Source organism: Pelophylax lessonae, assembly GCF_965119305.1.
Source record: "Pelophylax lessonae genome assembly, chromosome: 1".
NCBI lineage: Eukaryota > Metazoa > Chordata > Amphibia > Anura > Ranidae > Pelophylax > Pelophylax lessonae.
In genome coordinates, this window is record NC_138768.1 from 715234449 (window position 1) to 715250920 (window position 16472).

General features: G+C 42.1%; 1 protein-coding gene across 1 annotated transcript in view; it reads right to left on the bottom strand.

The window, feature by feature from the left end:
* Window positions 1-16472, bottom strand: part of LOC309554878 (cytochrome P450 3A24-like) — a 54392-nt gene that overhangs the window by 14457 nt on the left and 23463 nt on the right. Inside the window, exon 4 of the mRNA XM_082256602.1 lies at window positions 458-557. Within this exon, the coding sequence (XP_082112728.1) occupies window positions 458-557 (100 nt within the window). The remainder of the gene's footprint in view (window positions 1-457; window positions 558-16472) is intronic.

Below are 16472 nucleotides of genomic sequence, written 5' to 3' on the forward strand. Positions count from 1 at the left end.
AAAGACAAATCCACTGTGCACTTGCAGTGTAAATAAACCCTGATGTGTCTATGCACACATATGGGCGTTTACAGGCCTATTGAACAGGAGTATTGAGGCTAAAAAAAAAAAAACACAAACGCGCCTAAATGCTAGATTCATACATTTTTATACTGACCAACAGAATGCATTAACACTCAATACTGGATGCATGTGCAATAAGCAAATTTTACTGCATTTTTAAGCAGCTTTTTCCTGCCAGGGGTTCTGGCATTGAGAGGGGATAATTGCATGCTCTGTGTGCATGAGGCCCTAAAATGTCATTTCAAATTAATATTTTTCAGGATTTATAAAATTGATAAAAATAGATGTGAGAATAAGTAAAACAGGCTGAAAAAGCTGTCGCCTTGGCTGAGGGAAACACTATGGAAATATTTTACAATCTGTAGTAAGATTTATGTACAGTACAATCACTTACCCTTCTGTTGGTGAAAACACTGTAACATTCCTTTACAAGAATGGCTTTTATGATTGCTGGATCCATAACAGCTAGAACTGGCTGTCTACCATCAAAAAACCTGCAGAAAAAAAAAACATTGATAAAATTTGAAGATGATCTGTGAGCTCATGTCACATGAACTAGAGAAACCTCAATTCGATAGCCAGCAATTACAGAAAATGTAGACTGTCTTTGGCCTACTGTATGCATTAGTGATCAGATTTAACTTACCTAGAACTGTATAAAATTATAATACGAAGTAGGTCTAATAAATAATGAGACTGTGATTCCACCTAGTAAACAAAGCAGTCAAATCCGATTATAACTGCATATGTGGTGACCTTGAACATGTTTGAACCTGCATGATAAGCAGCAACACTCTATGACATTCAGTTGATTGTGAGTCGCCATATAGTTTGGTTGTGTTTTCTGTGGTGTGCTGAAACAAAATGCTAAGTTTGCTTGGAAAACACCGTCATCACCAAGAATGGTAAGAGGGCACAAGTATAGGTGGCACATGGGACAGGGGATGTAATTAAAAAAAAAAAAAATTGTGTCAGAATTTTATTTAATTTTAGGACACTGGCCCTTTAAATGAAATAAGGTAGCCCCTCACAGTTTTGGCGGGCTTTACAGCAGCGCACGCCCCTCTAGAACTTTCTGACCCAAGGCTTTATATAGGGGGTCCCTGAGGTAAGCCCCTCAGTTGGGAAGTGACTGCCTGGCGAGCTCCCCTACCCCCCCCCCACCCGTCGCTGGCACTTTATGTGGTAGAGTCACCCTTGAATCAAGGGGGGACTTTGGTGGTTTTAAATATGTTTTTATTTTCGCTCGAGTTCTGGGACTGAGCGATACAGATGTATGTTTTATAATTTTTTTGTATTTGAAATTTATTTGATAGAATTTTGAATAAATAATTATTTAATTTATTTATAACCAATAAAGTGCCGCGGCCATTTACTTATACCAAAATATTAATTGGTGTTGGTTTTTATTTATAGTATTAGTTTAGTTGTATTATAAAATGCATCCTCCTGTCCCATGAAAAAAGCAAGTCAAAATTCAAATCCATGCTCATTGTGTTTTTCGATATCAAGGGTGTCATTTTGAAAGAATGAGTTCCAGAAGGCACAACAGTTATCCAGCATTATTATAAGGAAGTTTTGATAAAGCTGAGAGAAAGAGTCAGAAAAAAAAAAATGGCTGCAACTGTGGGAAAATGGTTTCATTCTTCACCAGGACAATGCGCCTGTTCACACAGCACTTTCTGTAAAGCAGTTTTTCACCGACAAGCTCATTACTACACTTGAACATCCTCCATATTTGCCCAATTTAGCACCATGTGACTTTTATCTTTTCCCAAAAGTTAATTCAGTGCTTAAAGGGACAAGTTTTGAGTCAGTTGATGCTGTAAAGAAGAAAACTGCGGATGTGTTGAAACAGCTGACAGAAAATTATTTTCTCCATGCCTTCGACCAGTGGAAAACAAGAATGCAGCAATGTATTAGTGCAAATGGGGAAAGTATTTAAGGGGACAAGCATCACATTTGTAATATATATATAAATAAAGGTGAGTTATTTAATCAGTCTCGTTATTTAATAGACACCCCTCGTATGAATAACTCAAAATTTATTGTTCAAGCAGCTAATAGCAGCCAAGAAGACTCAAAACTTTCTTTCCAAGTGTCCCTTAATGGTGAAGATTTAAACCTGAGCAGCTACTGTGATTTGTCTGGCATGGGCATTTCTTGAGACACTTTTCAAAATCAGATCCTGACACCAAGGAAGCCATTTTGTAGGCTGGACTGCATGATTTAGCTCACAAAATGCAGTACTTCCGCAACTACTACACTTTCTCAAGGTCAGTGGGAAGATTGCAGTTATATTATACACTGCAAACAGTTTGCCTAAAATCCAGAATGTAGAAAAAATAAATATAATACAAATGGAAATAGAACCAATAAATTGTGAAGAACTGTACCACACAATCAGGCCGAGGCCTAACCAGGCTCAAATAGTAGCTGAGACGCAGCATGGATCTCCGACAACTAGACCATCGCACTCAGCCTCAGGAGCAGATAACTGAGACACTACATGGCTCACCGGACAACCGGCCCAACGCACTCAGTCTGTGGTAGGTTCAGAAACCCAGTAACCTTTAAGAAAAAATAAATACATACAATAGTTTAGGGGCACATCTATATACATAACAAAAGGTGTAATGGACATTAATTGTACAAGGCTCAAAACACAATAAATGGTCCTGTAGGTCATACTGGGAACGTACCAGCAACAATATCAGCTAATCTACTACTCTGACATTTCAGGACACCATGCACATATAGGTATTGAATTAAAGGCACCTATATGATGCCACTGATGCCAACTGAACACCAACACTACCAATTAATATAGGACACCACAGTTAACCACTTCTGGACCGGAAGTATTTCCCCCTTAATGACCAGGCCATTTTTTGCGATTCGGCACTGCGTTATTTTAACTGTACCCAAATAAATAAATTGATGTCCTTTTTTCTCCACAAATAGAGCTTTCTTTTGGTGGTATTTGATCACCTCTGCGATATTTATTTTTTGCACTATAAACAAAAAAAGAGCGACAATGCTAAAAAAAAAAAAAAAAAAAAAAACAATATTTTTCACTTTCTTCTATTTAACATTCCCAATAAAAAAAATCTAAAAATCTAATTTTTTCATCTTTTTAGGATAATTTGTATTATGCTACATATTTTTGGTAAAAAAAATCCCTATAAGTGTATATTGATTGGTTTGCGCAAAAGCTTTGGCGTCTACAAACTAGGGGAAAGATTTATGTAATTTGTATTCATTTATTTAGTTTTTTACTAGTAATGGCAGCGATCAGCGATTTTAGTGGGACTACGACATTGTGGCGGACAGTTTGGACACCTAACTGACATTTTTTACACTTTTGGCGGGGCCAGTGACATTAGTACAGTAATCAGTGCTAAAAATATGCACTGTTACTGTACTAATGACACTGGCAGGTTAGAAGTTTAAAACAGGGGCGATCAAAGGGTTAAATGTGTCACTAGGGGGTGCTTGCTAACTGTGCGGGGGATGGGCTTATGGAATAAACACAGGGACCCGTGTTCTTAAATAGGAGGAACATAGGAGCCCTGTGTTCATTGCTGACAGAACAGTGGTCTGCCATGTTTGCAACGGCAGACCGTCGTTCTGTCTCCACGGGGAGCGATCACGAGTGTCCGGCGGTAATCGCGGCTGCCGGCCCAGCAGATCAGCTTCCCCTGTGGCGAATGGGTGCATGCGTGTCCGACTCGCTGTCCCACAAAGCGACGTACATGCATGTCGTTTCGCAAGACAGAGCCGATCTGCCGCAGTATATGTACTGCTGGCGGTCGACAAGTGGTAAACAAAACAAAACACTGTGGTTGAGGCACACAATCTATGGGAAGGACCTTCATGAAATACCTAAACAACAGCAAAGAGAAATTGCAAATGTATAATACTATTCATACTTCCCTATCGAAACACAATTATCTCCTAGCTTTTGATGACCTAATTGGGATAATCTATGATTCCTACGTTTTTGAATCACCTGAATATTTGTATGCATTTGATCTGTGCTTTTAACTGATTACTGATAATTTTGCCATGATCAACAACAACATTATGATATATTGGACATGATCGACAACAATATTACAGAAACATGTAGGTCTAACATACACAGCGAGTATGGAGGAATCTGCACTGATGGCTACTGTATTCAGACAGCTACAGCAACCACAGCTACCTGAATACCCGAACAGTGACTGTAACTAGTTGGATGAAGTCACTGTTCAGCCGATAGCTTCTTCAAATTTAAAAATTTAACCTTTGTTAAGCTGGCCACTCATGGTTCAATTTTTGCCCTTTCACTAAGAATCAGCAGAATTTTGAGCCATGTATAGCCAACTTTTTACACAGGGCTTGTTCACATGTTGATTGCTGTTAAATGAAGACCCAAAAGGCTTCCTATCTGCTAGGAAAGAGGAAAGAGTATGCCTATCGTATTCAGCTATGTGTGAATGTAATTCGATCTGCAGCTACTCAGATCAATGTACAACACAGGCTAATCAAGCAATTCACCACACACCAGTAAATCACTCTGCAGAATGCGACCTTGAGCAGACCAACTTCTGGCTACGGTAAAATATTATAAGATTGCATATTTATCTAATAAGAAAGAAAAAAATAAAATGTTATTTATTTTCAGTTCTTGCATGCATATTCAAGTTAAGAGAATATAGAGAAAATGGGGTTTTTTATAACCCTACATTTTCTTTATGGGATGGGAGCAGGGGTTAATGATTTATATAAGAAGATTTTATTAGGTCTGGGCTCAGTTAAATAGGCCTACTTCTTGTGTAGTGTATGACAGGCTGAACTTTTGACCCGAGCTATATCAGCTTTGAACTTCCCGCCCAGGAGTGGTAGGTCTCCGGGCAGATTTCAAGTTTAACATGGTTTTCCCGCTCATGGGAGCACTGTTTCCAGGCAGATCAGCGCGTGCAGCCCGGCTCCCGCCTGAATTTTCCCGCTTCTGGGGGCTAACCAGCCCCAGCCAGTTGTAATTCAGGGCTATTTAAGGGTGACTGCGGGGCTCCGAGTCACTTCGTTACCTCAGGAGCTTCAGGAGCAGTTCTCTCCCCCCCCCACCCCCCCCAAAAAAAAAAAAAAAAAACTTAGTTTGTCGCGGCCAGTTATAAATTATTTGACTTGTTGCTATCGCCTTAGCTAAAGTGCTTCGGTGGATGAAATTGTTTTTATGATAATGGTCTAGTGTGTTGTTGGAAAATGTTGATTGTAAAAAAAATTAAAAAAAAAAGGTATTTGGAAATAAAATTATTTTTGATGTTATTTATTGTCAGCCCGAGCCGTGGTGGCTGGGCTGGTTCTGGACGTTTTTAAAGTGGATTTTAAACAAAGTATAAAGTATGTTTTATTATATTCGTTTTAAAAGTCAATAATAAAAAACAGCCGCGGCCTTTGTCCAAACCGTTTTCTTGTCTGGTGTTATTTTAATTTATTTATAAACATTTAAAGTTTGTTAGGTTTATTTATCTGGGTTAACAAAAAAGGGACATCCTGCTTCCCATTCCCATATAAGCGTTAACATTGAATCCAAATTTACTCGTGTCTTGGCCCAAGTTACATAGCATTTTGTACATTGCGAAAGTGATTGTAAAGTCTCTTTTTTTTTTTTGGTAAAAATAACAAACATGGTATGTGACGGGAGTCACTTTGGGGGGGCTGTGGAACCCATCTTCCCTTGGAGAGGTTGGGAAACCCTCGTTTCAGCTCCCCATGCTCCTCTTATGTGTAAGTCACCCTGTGTCTATTAGGGGCACAGGGTGACTGAGAAAATGATGTACAGCTACTTAGACACTGAGAATGTGGTTTGGATTACTTCAAATGGGACATTGTATGAGCTTTCCCATATAGCCTGTTGTAGACCATTGCCATGGTGTCTGTAATTCCTGATTAATCAAAGCATTGCTTAGATGTGGATGCCATGATTAATTGATAATTGGAACACCTATTTTCTCTTTTAGCAAACCCTTGTGGGATGTGTTTGTACTTGTAATAATGTGTCTTTTGTTTTCACTGTTGTAGGGGGTCGAATAGTCTAGTCATCCAGGCTGGTTTAAGTGATTAGTTAATTAGCACATGTTAATTATGTTTCTGGTTACAGTTTGTATTGTTAGGGTAATATGATTAGGAGGGAGATGTCCTCCTGTGGGGTATACAGTATATTCTGTGTGAGTTTGTTCAATAATCTCATACAAGCTATTTGTCGGCTAGCCTTGTATTTTATGCGGCTATAATATCTGATATTTATGTTCAAGACTGGAGGAAGCGGTATACTGACTGAACCACTCAAGCACAGTGTGGGTTGGTTCTGTCACATGGTATTTTTTCCTGCTCTGAGGAGCCAGATCCTCCTCTGCTCCGGTCCCTCTTCGGCGCTTCTGGTCCCTCTCTTCTATCGAGTGCCCGCACAGCAAGTAGCTTTGCTATTCAGACACGGACTTGCGTCTAGGCCCTGCCCCACTCTCTAGCAGCCAAGACACTCCTGCAACATCACTGGATCGAGATTGAGCTCAGGTAAGTATTAGGGGGGCTGAGGGGGGCTGCTAGACACAGAAGGCCTATCCTAATGTGCTTCTGCCTTTACAACCACTATAAAGTATAACTAAAGTCAAAACTGTTTTTTTTAGTTTTGGATAGAGTGGAGGTGGATTCGTTTTTATTGCTGTCTGTGCCCCCGTTACGGAGATTCACCCTCTCTATTTGTCCTCTTTACCATTATCACTGAAAGTGAAAGTAAAAGAAAATCTCAAATTTTGGGTTGTCCCCAGGAAAGTAATAGAGAGGAAATCTTCCAATGCGAACATTAGTTCTGGTGTCCAGGGGGCCCCCAAGGAATCGTCTTAATTTGCAAGAATTTCCTCTCACTTCCTATTTGGCTAAGGGGGACAGGAAGTGAAGGGAAATCCCTGCAATGGGACATATGGTGAAAAAAACTCTATCCAAAATGAAAAAAAAATGTTGCCTGTAGTTCTACTTTAAGAATTGTTCCTGGTGCCTCCATGGCAGCATATGCATAACAGTAGCCCAGCCTACTTCTGCTCACAGGACCAGTGCATAGCTATAAAAAGTTAACACCCACACAACAGCCCATTCCCTTTTTTGTCCTCACGGAACTCACAGCCAGTGTGAAGAGAAGAAACCCTTACCTGCCACCTTTGGTGGTTTTCCGCACAGTTTAAGCCTCTCCTGTAGCGCAGTCCCTGACCTTGGGGCTCTAAAAAGGTAGGGAACCCCTTCTGTGGATCTTTTGGGGTGAAAAATGGGGTGCTAACTAGCCCAACATATAGCATTGCAGCCAGGGCTATGTTCTTCAGAAGAGCTGTCCATGTCTGGAGCCTGCCTCCCAGAAGCGAGTGGATCAATTGAACTGTGACACCGCATTTCCAAGATAAGTATGTTTTCTAATTTTTGGAAATTTATCTGTGAATGGTCTCATAAGTTGTGTGTTGCACCTCCTCTTGGATAAGCTGCACCTGCACTATGTTCCAGTATGCATTCTAGTGGCAATTGTGGAAGAGAAAGCTAAGTGTCTACTTTCAAGGGAATGATGCATTATGCTAAATAGGTGAAGTGGATAGAGCTCACATGGGGACCATCTTTGGTTTGGGCAAGTATTCCCCCAGTGGCCGTCTTGGAGTTGGGCAAGACTAGCTGGAAGCCATCTTGGAAGTGGGCAAGGTGAGAAGTTCGTCAGAAGTGGGAGGCAGGCAGAAGAGTTGAAGAAAATGGGGTTAAAGATCCAGCGGCTTCCAGATAGGGCGCTCACATGATAGGACTGCATACCAGCACGCCCATAGCCGCAAACCCTACATCAAGGGCCATTTCCTGCTGCCTAGCGAAAAGATATGTCCATACTCATGTCTCAGTGTGGCATTATTATTATACCTGACTAAATATCAGTGTTTCAGCTGCCCTGCACTATGAGCTCACTGCATAACAAAGATCCGCACAGTTCCTATAGGTAAGGGTTATCAGACCAGGTAGGTATTTTGCTGCTAAATGAGTGCATTCAGGTGCTAACTGACCTTTCTCTTGGCTAAGGAGCCCAGGTTGTCCCACTAACAGGATTATGCATCAGAGGAGCACCAGAAATCCAGTTCAAGGTAGAAAAAATCCTCTTCCATACTGCACACGCTAACACTATGGCCTAAAGAGCGCGTCAGGACTGCCTTAAAAAAGCAGACAGAAGCTTCGGCCCATTCTGCTTAGCCGCAAGGAATTGCTGTGAATCCTGGGTGAAGCTGCATTTGCAAAATAAATAATGTGTTAAGATTGCCTTAAAGTGGAGTTCCGCCCCCTCTCCAAAAATTAAAAGTCAGCAGCTACACATACTGTAGCTGCTGACTTTTAATATTAAGGACACTTACCTGTCCTGGAGTCCAGCAATGTCAGCACCGCAGCCGATGTTTGCATCAGGTGTCGGGTGCTCCTGCCGCCATTGCTGGTCAGGGAACCGTCCGGCAGTAAAGCCTTGCGGCTTCACGGGCAGGTCCCTACTGCACATGAGTGATCTGGTCTGGTCCCTGTGGATAGCCTGTCAGCTTCAAATCCTCTATTTTGACTCATCCATCCATATCCTGGAAGGGAACTGCTTTATCTGACCCATAGGTGACTCTTGGGTCAGATAGGAAGGTGAGAGGCTTGATTGATTATTGGTGGTGGTTATAGAAGCACCTGATTGTTCACCACGGAGGTGTTTGAAACTACAGGAAATCTTCTGGATCCTGTGGATTTAATTATCACTGGGACTTTTTGCACAGATGCACTTTATTTGCAATATCTAAATATTTTTTATTGGATGCCTTTTCCACATGAATTTATGACCTTTGTTAATTTTGGTATATTTATTCAAATGACTTTTTTGCTATTTAATCACAGAGGAGAGTGTAGTGTTATATCTGGCGCAGCACTATTTTTTGATTATTGATTTGGGTTGTGGAGTGAAAACACAGTGAATGAGAGCTGCCGGAGTTTTCCTATTTATTTATTTCACTTTATTTAACTTAATTTTTTATTATTTTGTATACAGAAGTTGCACTGATAGTTTCTTTATTTCTAGCTTATTCACCGTATTCAGGGTCCTGGTCCCGGCCCACCCGCGCGGTCCTGCCAGCGTCGCTGGTCGTGGGCAGTTGGGCACTTCCCAATCTGCAGCTGCCCGGACAGGGGGGGGGGGGTCTCGCTGCCTGTGGTTGGCCGTGTGTGGTTTGGGCTTCCTGGTGAGGTCAGGTGGGTGGTTTGGGGCTGCGGTCCTAGGCGCGCCTGGGCCCATCTCTATTCCCATCCCTTAAGAAATTTCTGTGCCTTGTTTTTCGACCAATGCACTACCATTCTGGGATCCTACCCCTTGTCTATTGTTCAGCACCTCATGTATTAGGATGCTGGACCCAGTACTAGCCTCATTGTCTTCCTGAAATATTCTCATAGAGAGATCCTTAGATGGGGAATAATTGATGCAGGCTCTATTGAGCAACCTGACAGGGTCCTCCAGATATTCCAGTAATTTTGATAGGTTCATACACACTCTAGTCTCAGATTCAAGCTTTCTGTGCCAGGAGTGGATCTCCACTTTTGTATGAGGGTAGCCTCATGTGTCGCAATTCATTTGGCCTGGTTTCATCCCAGGCTTTTACAGGACTCTATTCTTTGAGGGGCAAGTAGACTCAGCATTTGGTCAGGTGATTTCCCTATTGCTGAGGCTCAGGGGTCTGACTCTCATGCAAGGAAGTCTTCTCTTCCTTTTTTAATCAATCCCCATGGAAAGACACCTCAGACAGTGGATCATTCTGGGGAAGAGACCTAGACACCCTTGATATCAAGGGGCTTGGTTGTCTTTGGTGTCTTGTTTACCAAGGTAACATCCAGAAGTTCTGGGCTGTTTTATATAATCTGGACAATGCCATGAAGGTGGCGTACTTCAATTTTCAGGTGGATCCAGAGTTTTGCAGTAGCAAAAGGCTAGATTGGTATGCTTGGTAAAACGTCAGGCTCCAGCCTTGTCCAGCATGAGCATTCCAGGTATATATTGTGGCAAGCAGACATCATTTGAAAGCAGTGCCTAAACCTGTGAGATTGATTTCTACCCCTGGAGCTATTCCTGGAGGTATGTCCCAGGTAGGGAAACTTCAGAGGTTTACTATCGAGCACCTGAGGTCAAACTAAAGGCTATAGTTTTGGCTCAGGTGCAATGGTCCTTTGATAGGATGCTCCTGTAACTTTAATGAATTTCTTCCCTTGTTTGTCTTGCATGTTCGAAATTGAAAACATTCTGGTGTTTCAGGTTGATCCAGGCAGATGTGGTATGCCAACCTAAAAGCAGTGCCAGACAGTTGCTCCAAGGGATCTACTGGATCAGGATTATCTGTTCCCAAGGAATGTGTTTTGCCATCCAGCTTCAAAGCTGACTTTGACAGCTTGATAATTGAAGCTCAAATCTTGAGACCGGGCATCACGGAGTCTAGGAATCCCTTGAAAAAGTTTCTTCGCTGGATAAGTCCTCTCCTGCAGCTGGGCCTAGGTGAGCATTTGGCTCTTAATATTGCTGCCCATGTGACTTTGTGGGATCTTAAGCAGTTCACTTGTAGCCTTCACTTGGAGAGGTGATTGTTCAAGACTGGTGACCTTGTCTGGCATGGAATCTTTCACAGGATTAAAATAAGACAAGGTTATTGGAACCCAGTTCTCCATCTTGCTCTGGTTAGTTTCTATCTGTCTCCTCAAACATGAAACTCTTATTTAGTTCTTTGATCTGCATCCAGTTCACCCAAAGGAAGTTTCTGTCCCTTGGTTGGATGTGGTCGTGTTGGAAACTTTATCTCTCAGCCTTTACTTTCCTCTTGTATTTCAAGATGGATTCTGTACTGATGCTCCATTTTCTAGCTCCATCATGTCAAGTTGACTCAGCAGACCATCAACCAACTCCATGGTCTAGAGTTCAGGTTCCATCCTGTCCTGACAAGATGCACTCTACTAAATCTATGCGTGCATCCTGAGTTTTTGGCTGCAGACTACAGTTTCTCAGATCGGCAAGGCTACCGCCTAGGCTTCTATCCTCACTTTCCCTGTGTTCTCCCAGGGGCTTGGGGTGATTGTAGCCGGATTATCACACTTGCTGCGGGAGCATTTGGGTGCTGTTTGTTGTCCTTTTTCCATCTGCGTTGAAATTTTTGGGGCAGGCTTTGGGGGCATGTCCCCTTGAGGGGGTGCACTCCAGGGGCCTGTTCTGGTGATTTGCATGTTGATGCAGATGGGGAGGGTATCAGGGATGGTGCTCAATTGTTTTTCTACCAGGCAGACATTCGCCCTTATCCGAAGCCAGCTTCTGGTATAAAAAATATTGAGGAAACTCTTCAAGCTGCAGGAAGTTCACAGCCTTGCTGTTGTCATGGCATCAAGAGCCTGTGGGCGTTTGTTTGCCTATCCCGAAGTGAGATTGCTTTGTCCGTCTTGGGTGAAGTACTCCTTCAATACATCCAGATCAATGATGGCACACTTGCAAATAGTCATTAGCTAGCCAAAGTAGCTATACCTAGCTCCTTAGAAACTAACAATGGTAGAAGGCTCTAGCACACAATCACCTTGCGGTTCCTAAAGTTCATTCTAAGGTCCCGCTGTATGGCTGGGCTGCAAACACGGAAAGTATTTGCTTTACGTTCCTCCAGCAGCATCTGAACATCATAGGCACTACTCACTACTCAGCACTACTGATGGGCTAAGTAGTCCTCACTACACCTGTCTTTTGCAGGAAGCCTGTAGCTTACCCACTTTCTTATGATGGAATTTTGCTGAAGTTTCCCACCCTGATAGCTAGTTATTGATCTATCACACGTATGCTGCCATGGAGGCACCAGGAAAACAGAAAATTGTGCCTATCTATGGAAGCATACCAAACCCACCCAGTTTGGTCCTAGCAATGTAATGGGCTGTTGTGTGGGTGTTAACTTTTTATAGCTATGCACTGGTCTTGTGGGCGGAAATAGGCAGGGCTACTATCAGACGTATGCTGCCATGGATAGGCATCAGGAAAAGAAAATTACAGTAAGTATGATACAATTCTCAGTTTTTTTATCAGTAGCGACATAGTTAACAATTTTATCCCCAGTATCCAGCACACAGTGATTTTTCAACGAGGTTAAACTTTTATGCGATAGCAAACATAGTCAGAAACACTTTCAAAACAATCAGGTGATATATACAGTATCTAACCTGAAACTACAAAGCGCTTCAAGTCCTCTATCTATCTCAATTCCATCAATGACCACACAATCCCAGATATCCCTTTGTTAAACTATCACCACAGCTTAGCATTGTGTCAGGGCTGGACAGGGCTGGACTTCTAGCAGCTCTCTTCTCAGTGCGCAAGGCTGCTCAGCTGTCAGTTAATTACCAGCCACTCACAGTTTCCATAGTGACTCCCCTGGTTAGCCTGTATCATTAGACCAGCCTACAGCCAGCCCCTTTTTGCTTTTAAAAACTGCTGTGCTCATTCCTTGCCTTCACCTGGTCAACATCTAAAGTGTGTCTCTGCTGTGTTCCTGTAATGGCTTTGCCTGGCTGACATTTCTTCTGGTTCCTGATTTTTGGCTTCTTACAAGGCTGACTCCTGGCTTTCTGATTACGGCTTTTTCTGTCTCTGCCTGGTTCATGGTCCCTGACACATTGTTGTTTCATATTGTGCCCATATTTCTTGCCACAAATTAGCATTGTGTGAATAAAAACACAAATTTTCACATTAAAATGATGATGCTTATGTACTATGCACAATTTTCTTTCTCTGACTGGCTACAGAATGCTCAAAGCTAGTAGGCTTTGTAATGAATAAATGAATGAATGAATAATTGGCACACTAGTAGGCCTTGTAATGAATAATAATAAAAAAAAATCAAGTTTTGTGGATACCTGAGGATATGTAAAAATTAAAGCTGCTTTCCTCATAGTGTGTAAACTAGATCCCTGCTTTTGACCCATCAGTGTTACATCTCCAATGTGCCTTCAGCAGGAACTACACTTTCAGGTTGAAACCTAGTATTGAAGGTAAACCCTGCAAATAATGACCTACACTTAATGATCAGAATGCTGGAAAATCTCAACATAAAAAAAAAAAAGAATAAAAAAAAATTGTCTGTACATCCATAAATGTATCTCAAACATCTCCATGTCACCAAGTCTAGTTATTATCACTATTATGCATCTCATAGTGGTCAGCCAGGACACTAAACCCAATTGCTTACTATGATCGGCCTTAGCCAGTTGCATCTGCCTCATAGACGTTAAGTTGTCATCTGATCCAGGAGATCGTCATCTAATATCTGTAGACACTTGTAGCCTTCTATAGGATCCAGTAAGCAAATTTAGACTGGGATTCAAAAAATGTACATGATGTGTTCTCTCTTTTGTGGATAGAAGCAAAGCACTAGTTACATATAGTTACATAGTGAGGTTGAAAAAAGACATCAGTCCATCCAGTTCAACCTATGATGTGTGTGTTTGTTTGCTGTTAACCGTACATTGTATACCCCTGTACGTTGTGGTCTTTAAGGTTCACATCTAATAGTTTTTTGAAACTATCGATGCTCCCTGCTGATACGACTGTTTGCGGAAGAGAATTCCACATCTTACTGCTTACTGCTCTGACAGTGAAGAACCCCCTACGTACTTTAAGGTTAAACCGCCTTTCCTCTAGTTTTAGTGAGTGGCCACGTGTCTTATTGTATTCCCTTTCTCTGAATAGTTTGTTCCTTATGCTAGGGTCACCAGTACAGTATTTGTACATTGATATTATATCCCCCCTCAATCGTCTCTTCTCCAGAGAGAATAAGTTCAGTGCTTGTAGTCTTTCCTCATAGCTGATGTCCTCCATTCCCCTAATTATTTTTGTTGCCCTTCTCTGTAGTCTTTCCAGTTCCAGCACATCCTTCCTGAGGACCGTTGCCCAGAACTGGACAGCATACTCCAGGTGTGGCCGAACCAGAGTCTTGTAGAGAGGGAGAATAATCTCTTTATTTCTGGAGTGAATCCCCTTTTTTATACATCCCAGTATTCTGTTGGCTTTGCTTGCTGCGGCCTGGCATTGCATGCCACTGCCAAGCCTGTTGTCTACCAGTACCCCCAGGTCCTTTTCCATCCTAGACTCACCCAGAGGTTCCCCCCCTAGTGAGTAGCTTTCTTTCTGGTTTCTGGCACCCAAGTGCATTACTTTACATTTTTCAACATTAAACCTCATCTGCCATGTAGTTGCCCACCCTAATAATTTGTTCAGGTCCGCTTGTAAGGTTTCCACATCCTGCATAGAAGATATTGGCATGCTTAGTTTAGTATCATCCGCAAATACTGAGATTCTACTTGATATACCCTCCTCTAGATCATTTATGAATTAATTAAACAGGATTGGCCCCAGGACAGAACCCTGAGGGACCCCACTTTCCACACCCACCCAATCCGAGTACTCCCCATTAATCACCACCCTTTGCACTCTCCCCTGGAGCCAGTTCTCCATCCAGGTACTCACCTTATGGTCCATACCTACCTTCCTTAGTTTGAACAGTAAGCATTTGTGGGGAACGGTGTCGAAGGCCTTTGCAAAGTCCAGATACACCACATCCACAGGCTTACCTTTATCTAGGTGGCAGCTCACTTCATCATAGAAGGTTAATAGATTGGTTTGGCAAGAACGATTTTTCATGAATCCATGCTGATTACTACTAATAATACCATTTTCATTACTAAAGTCTTGTATGTGGTCCCTTAACATCCCTTCCAAAATCATGCAGACTATTGATGTTAGGCTGACCGGCCTATAGTTACCCCGGGATATATCTCGGCCCTTTTTTAAATATTGGTACCACGTTGGCTTTTTTCCAATCAGCTGGCACCATACCCGTCTGTAAACTATCCTTAAAGATCAAGAATAATGGTCTGCCAATCACCTGGCTGAGCTCTTTAAGAACCCTCGGGTGCAAGCCATCTGGTCCCGGTGATTTATTTATGTTAAGTTTCTCTAGTTTAGTTCTAAGTCTATCTTCTGTTAGCCATGGCGATACTTCCTGATGTGTGTTGTTTAGTTTGGCCTTACAAGCTGGGTTAATGTAGCCCCCCAATTCTTTTGTGAAGACTGAAGAGAAGAAATTATTTAACACTACCGCCTTTTCCCTGTCCTCTGTGGCCGAATCTCCCTTATCGTCTTTTATGGGGCCAATGTGTTTTGGCCTCGCTTTCTTACTGTTTATATACTTAAAGAATTTTGTGGAGTTCTTTTTACTCTCTTCCGCTATAGGTCTCTCATGTTCTATTTTAGCCGCCTTGATTTCTTCTTTACATTTCTTATTACACTCTTTGTAATGCTTGAATGCTGCCAATGACCCCTCAGTCTTGTATTTTTTGAAGGCCTTTTCTTTAGCATTAATATGCATTTTTATGTTGGAGTTTAGCTACCCAGGGTTTAGTTTTGCTCTTTTAAATTTATTTCCCTTTGGAATGCACTGGTCAATCTCTTTGTTAAGTATGTTCTTGAAGCACTCCCATTTTTCCTCCATGTTCTTTGCTCGCAGGGTTCTATTCCATTTGATATTTTCTAGCAGAGAGCGCAGTTTTGGGAAATTGGTTCTTTTGAAATTCAGTGTCCTTATATTACCCTTGTGTTTCCTATTACTGTAATTAATACTGAAACGAATTGACCTATGGTCACTGTTTCCTAAGTTGCCCCGTATTTCTATATCCGTGAGCAGGTCTGTATTGTTGGTAATCAGTAGGTCAAATACCGCATTGTTTCTTGTCGGTGCGTTCACCATCTGACCCATGAAATTGTCCTGCAAAACATTTAGGAACTGCCGAGCCTTGGCTGAATGCGCGGTTCCTTCTGCCCAGTCTATCTGTAAAAGGAGGTCTGCCTCCCCCTCCTCCCTCAGGTTGGGGGGCCTATAGCATACGCCCAATATTACCTTCCCCACAGTGCCTTCCCTTTGAAGTTCTACCCATAGGGATTCTGACTCGTCCATAGCTTATTATTAATATCATCCCTCATATTTACGTGTACACTGTTCTTAATATACAGACATACCCCTCCCCCTTTTTTACCTTCTCTATCTCTGCGATAAAAGGAATACCCCTGAATGGTCGCCATCCAGTCATGAGAGCTGTCGAACCAAGTCTCAGTTATTCCCACAAAATCGAAATCCTCCTCAAACATCAGCAGCTCCAGCTCTCCCATCTTGTTGGCCAGGCTTCTGGCATTGGTATACAAACCTCGTAATTTTGGGCGTTTACATATATCCTCATTTGATGTTTTTAGGCTGCTCTTGTGATTTTTCCCCATACCCACCCTGGGTTTAGGAGCTCCGAACACCCTACCGCTAATGTCCCCA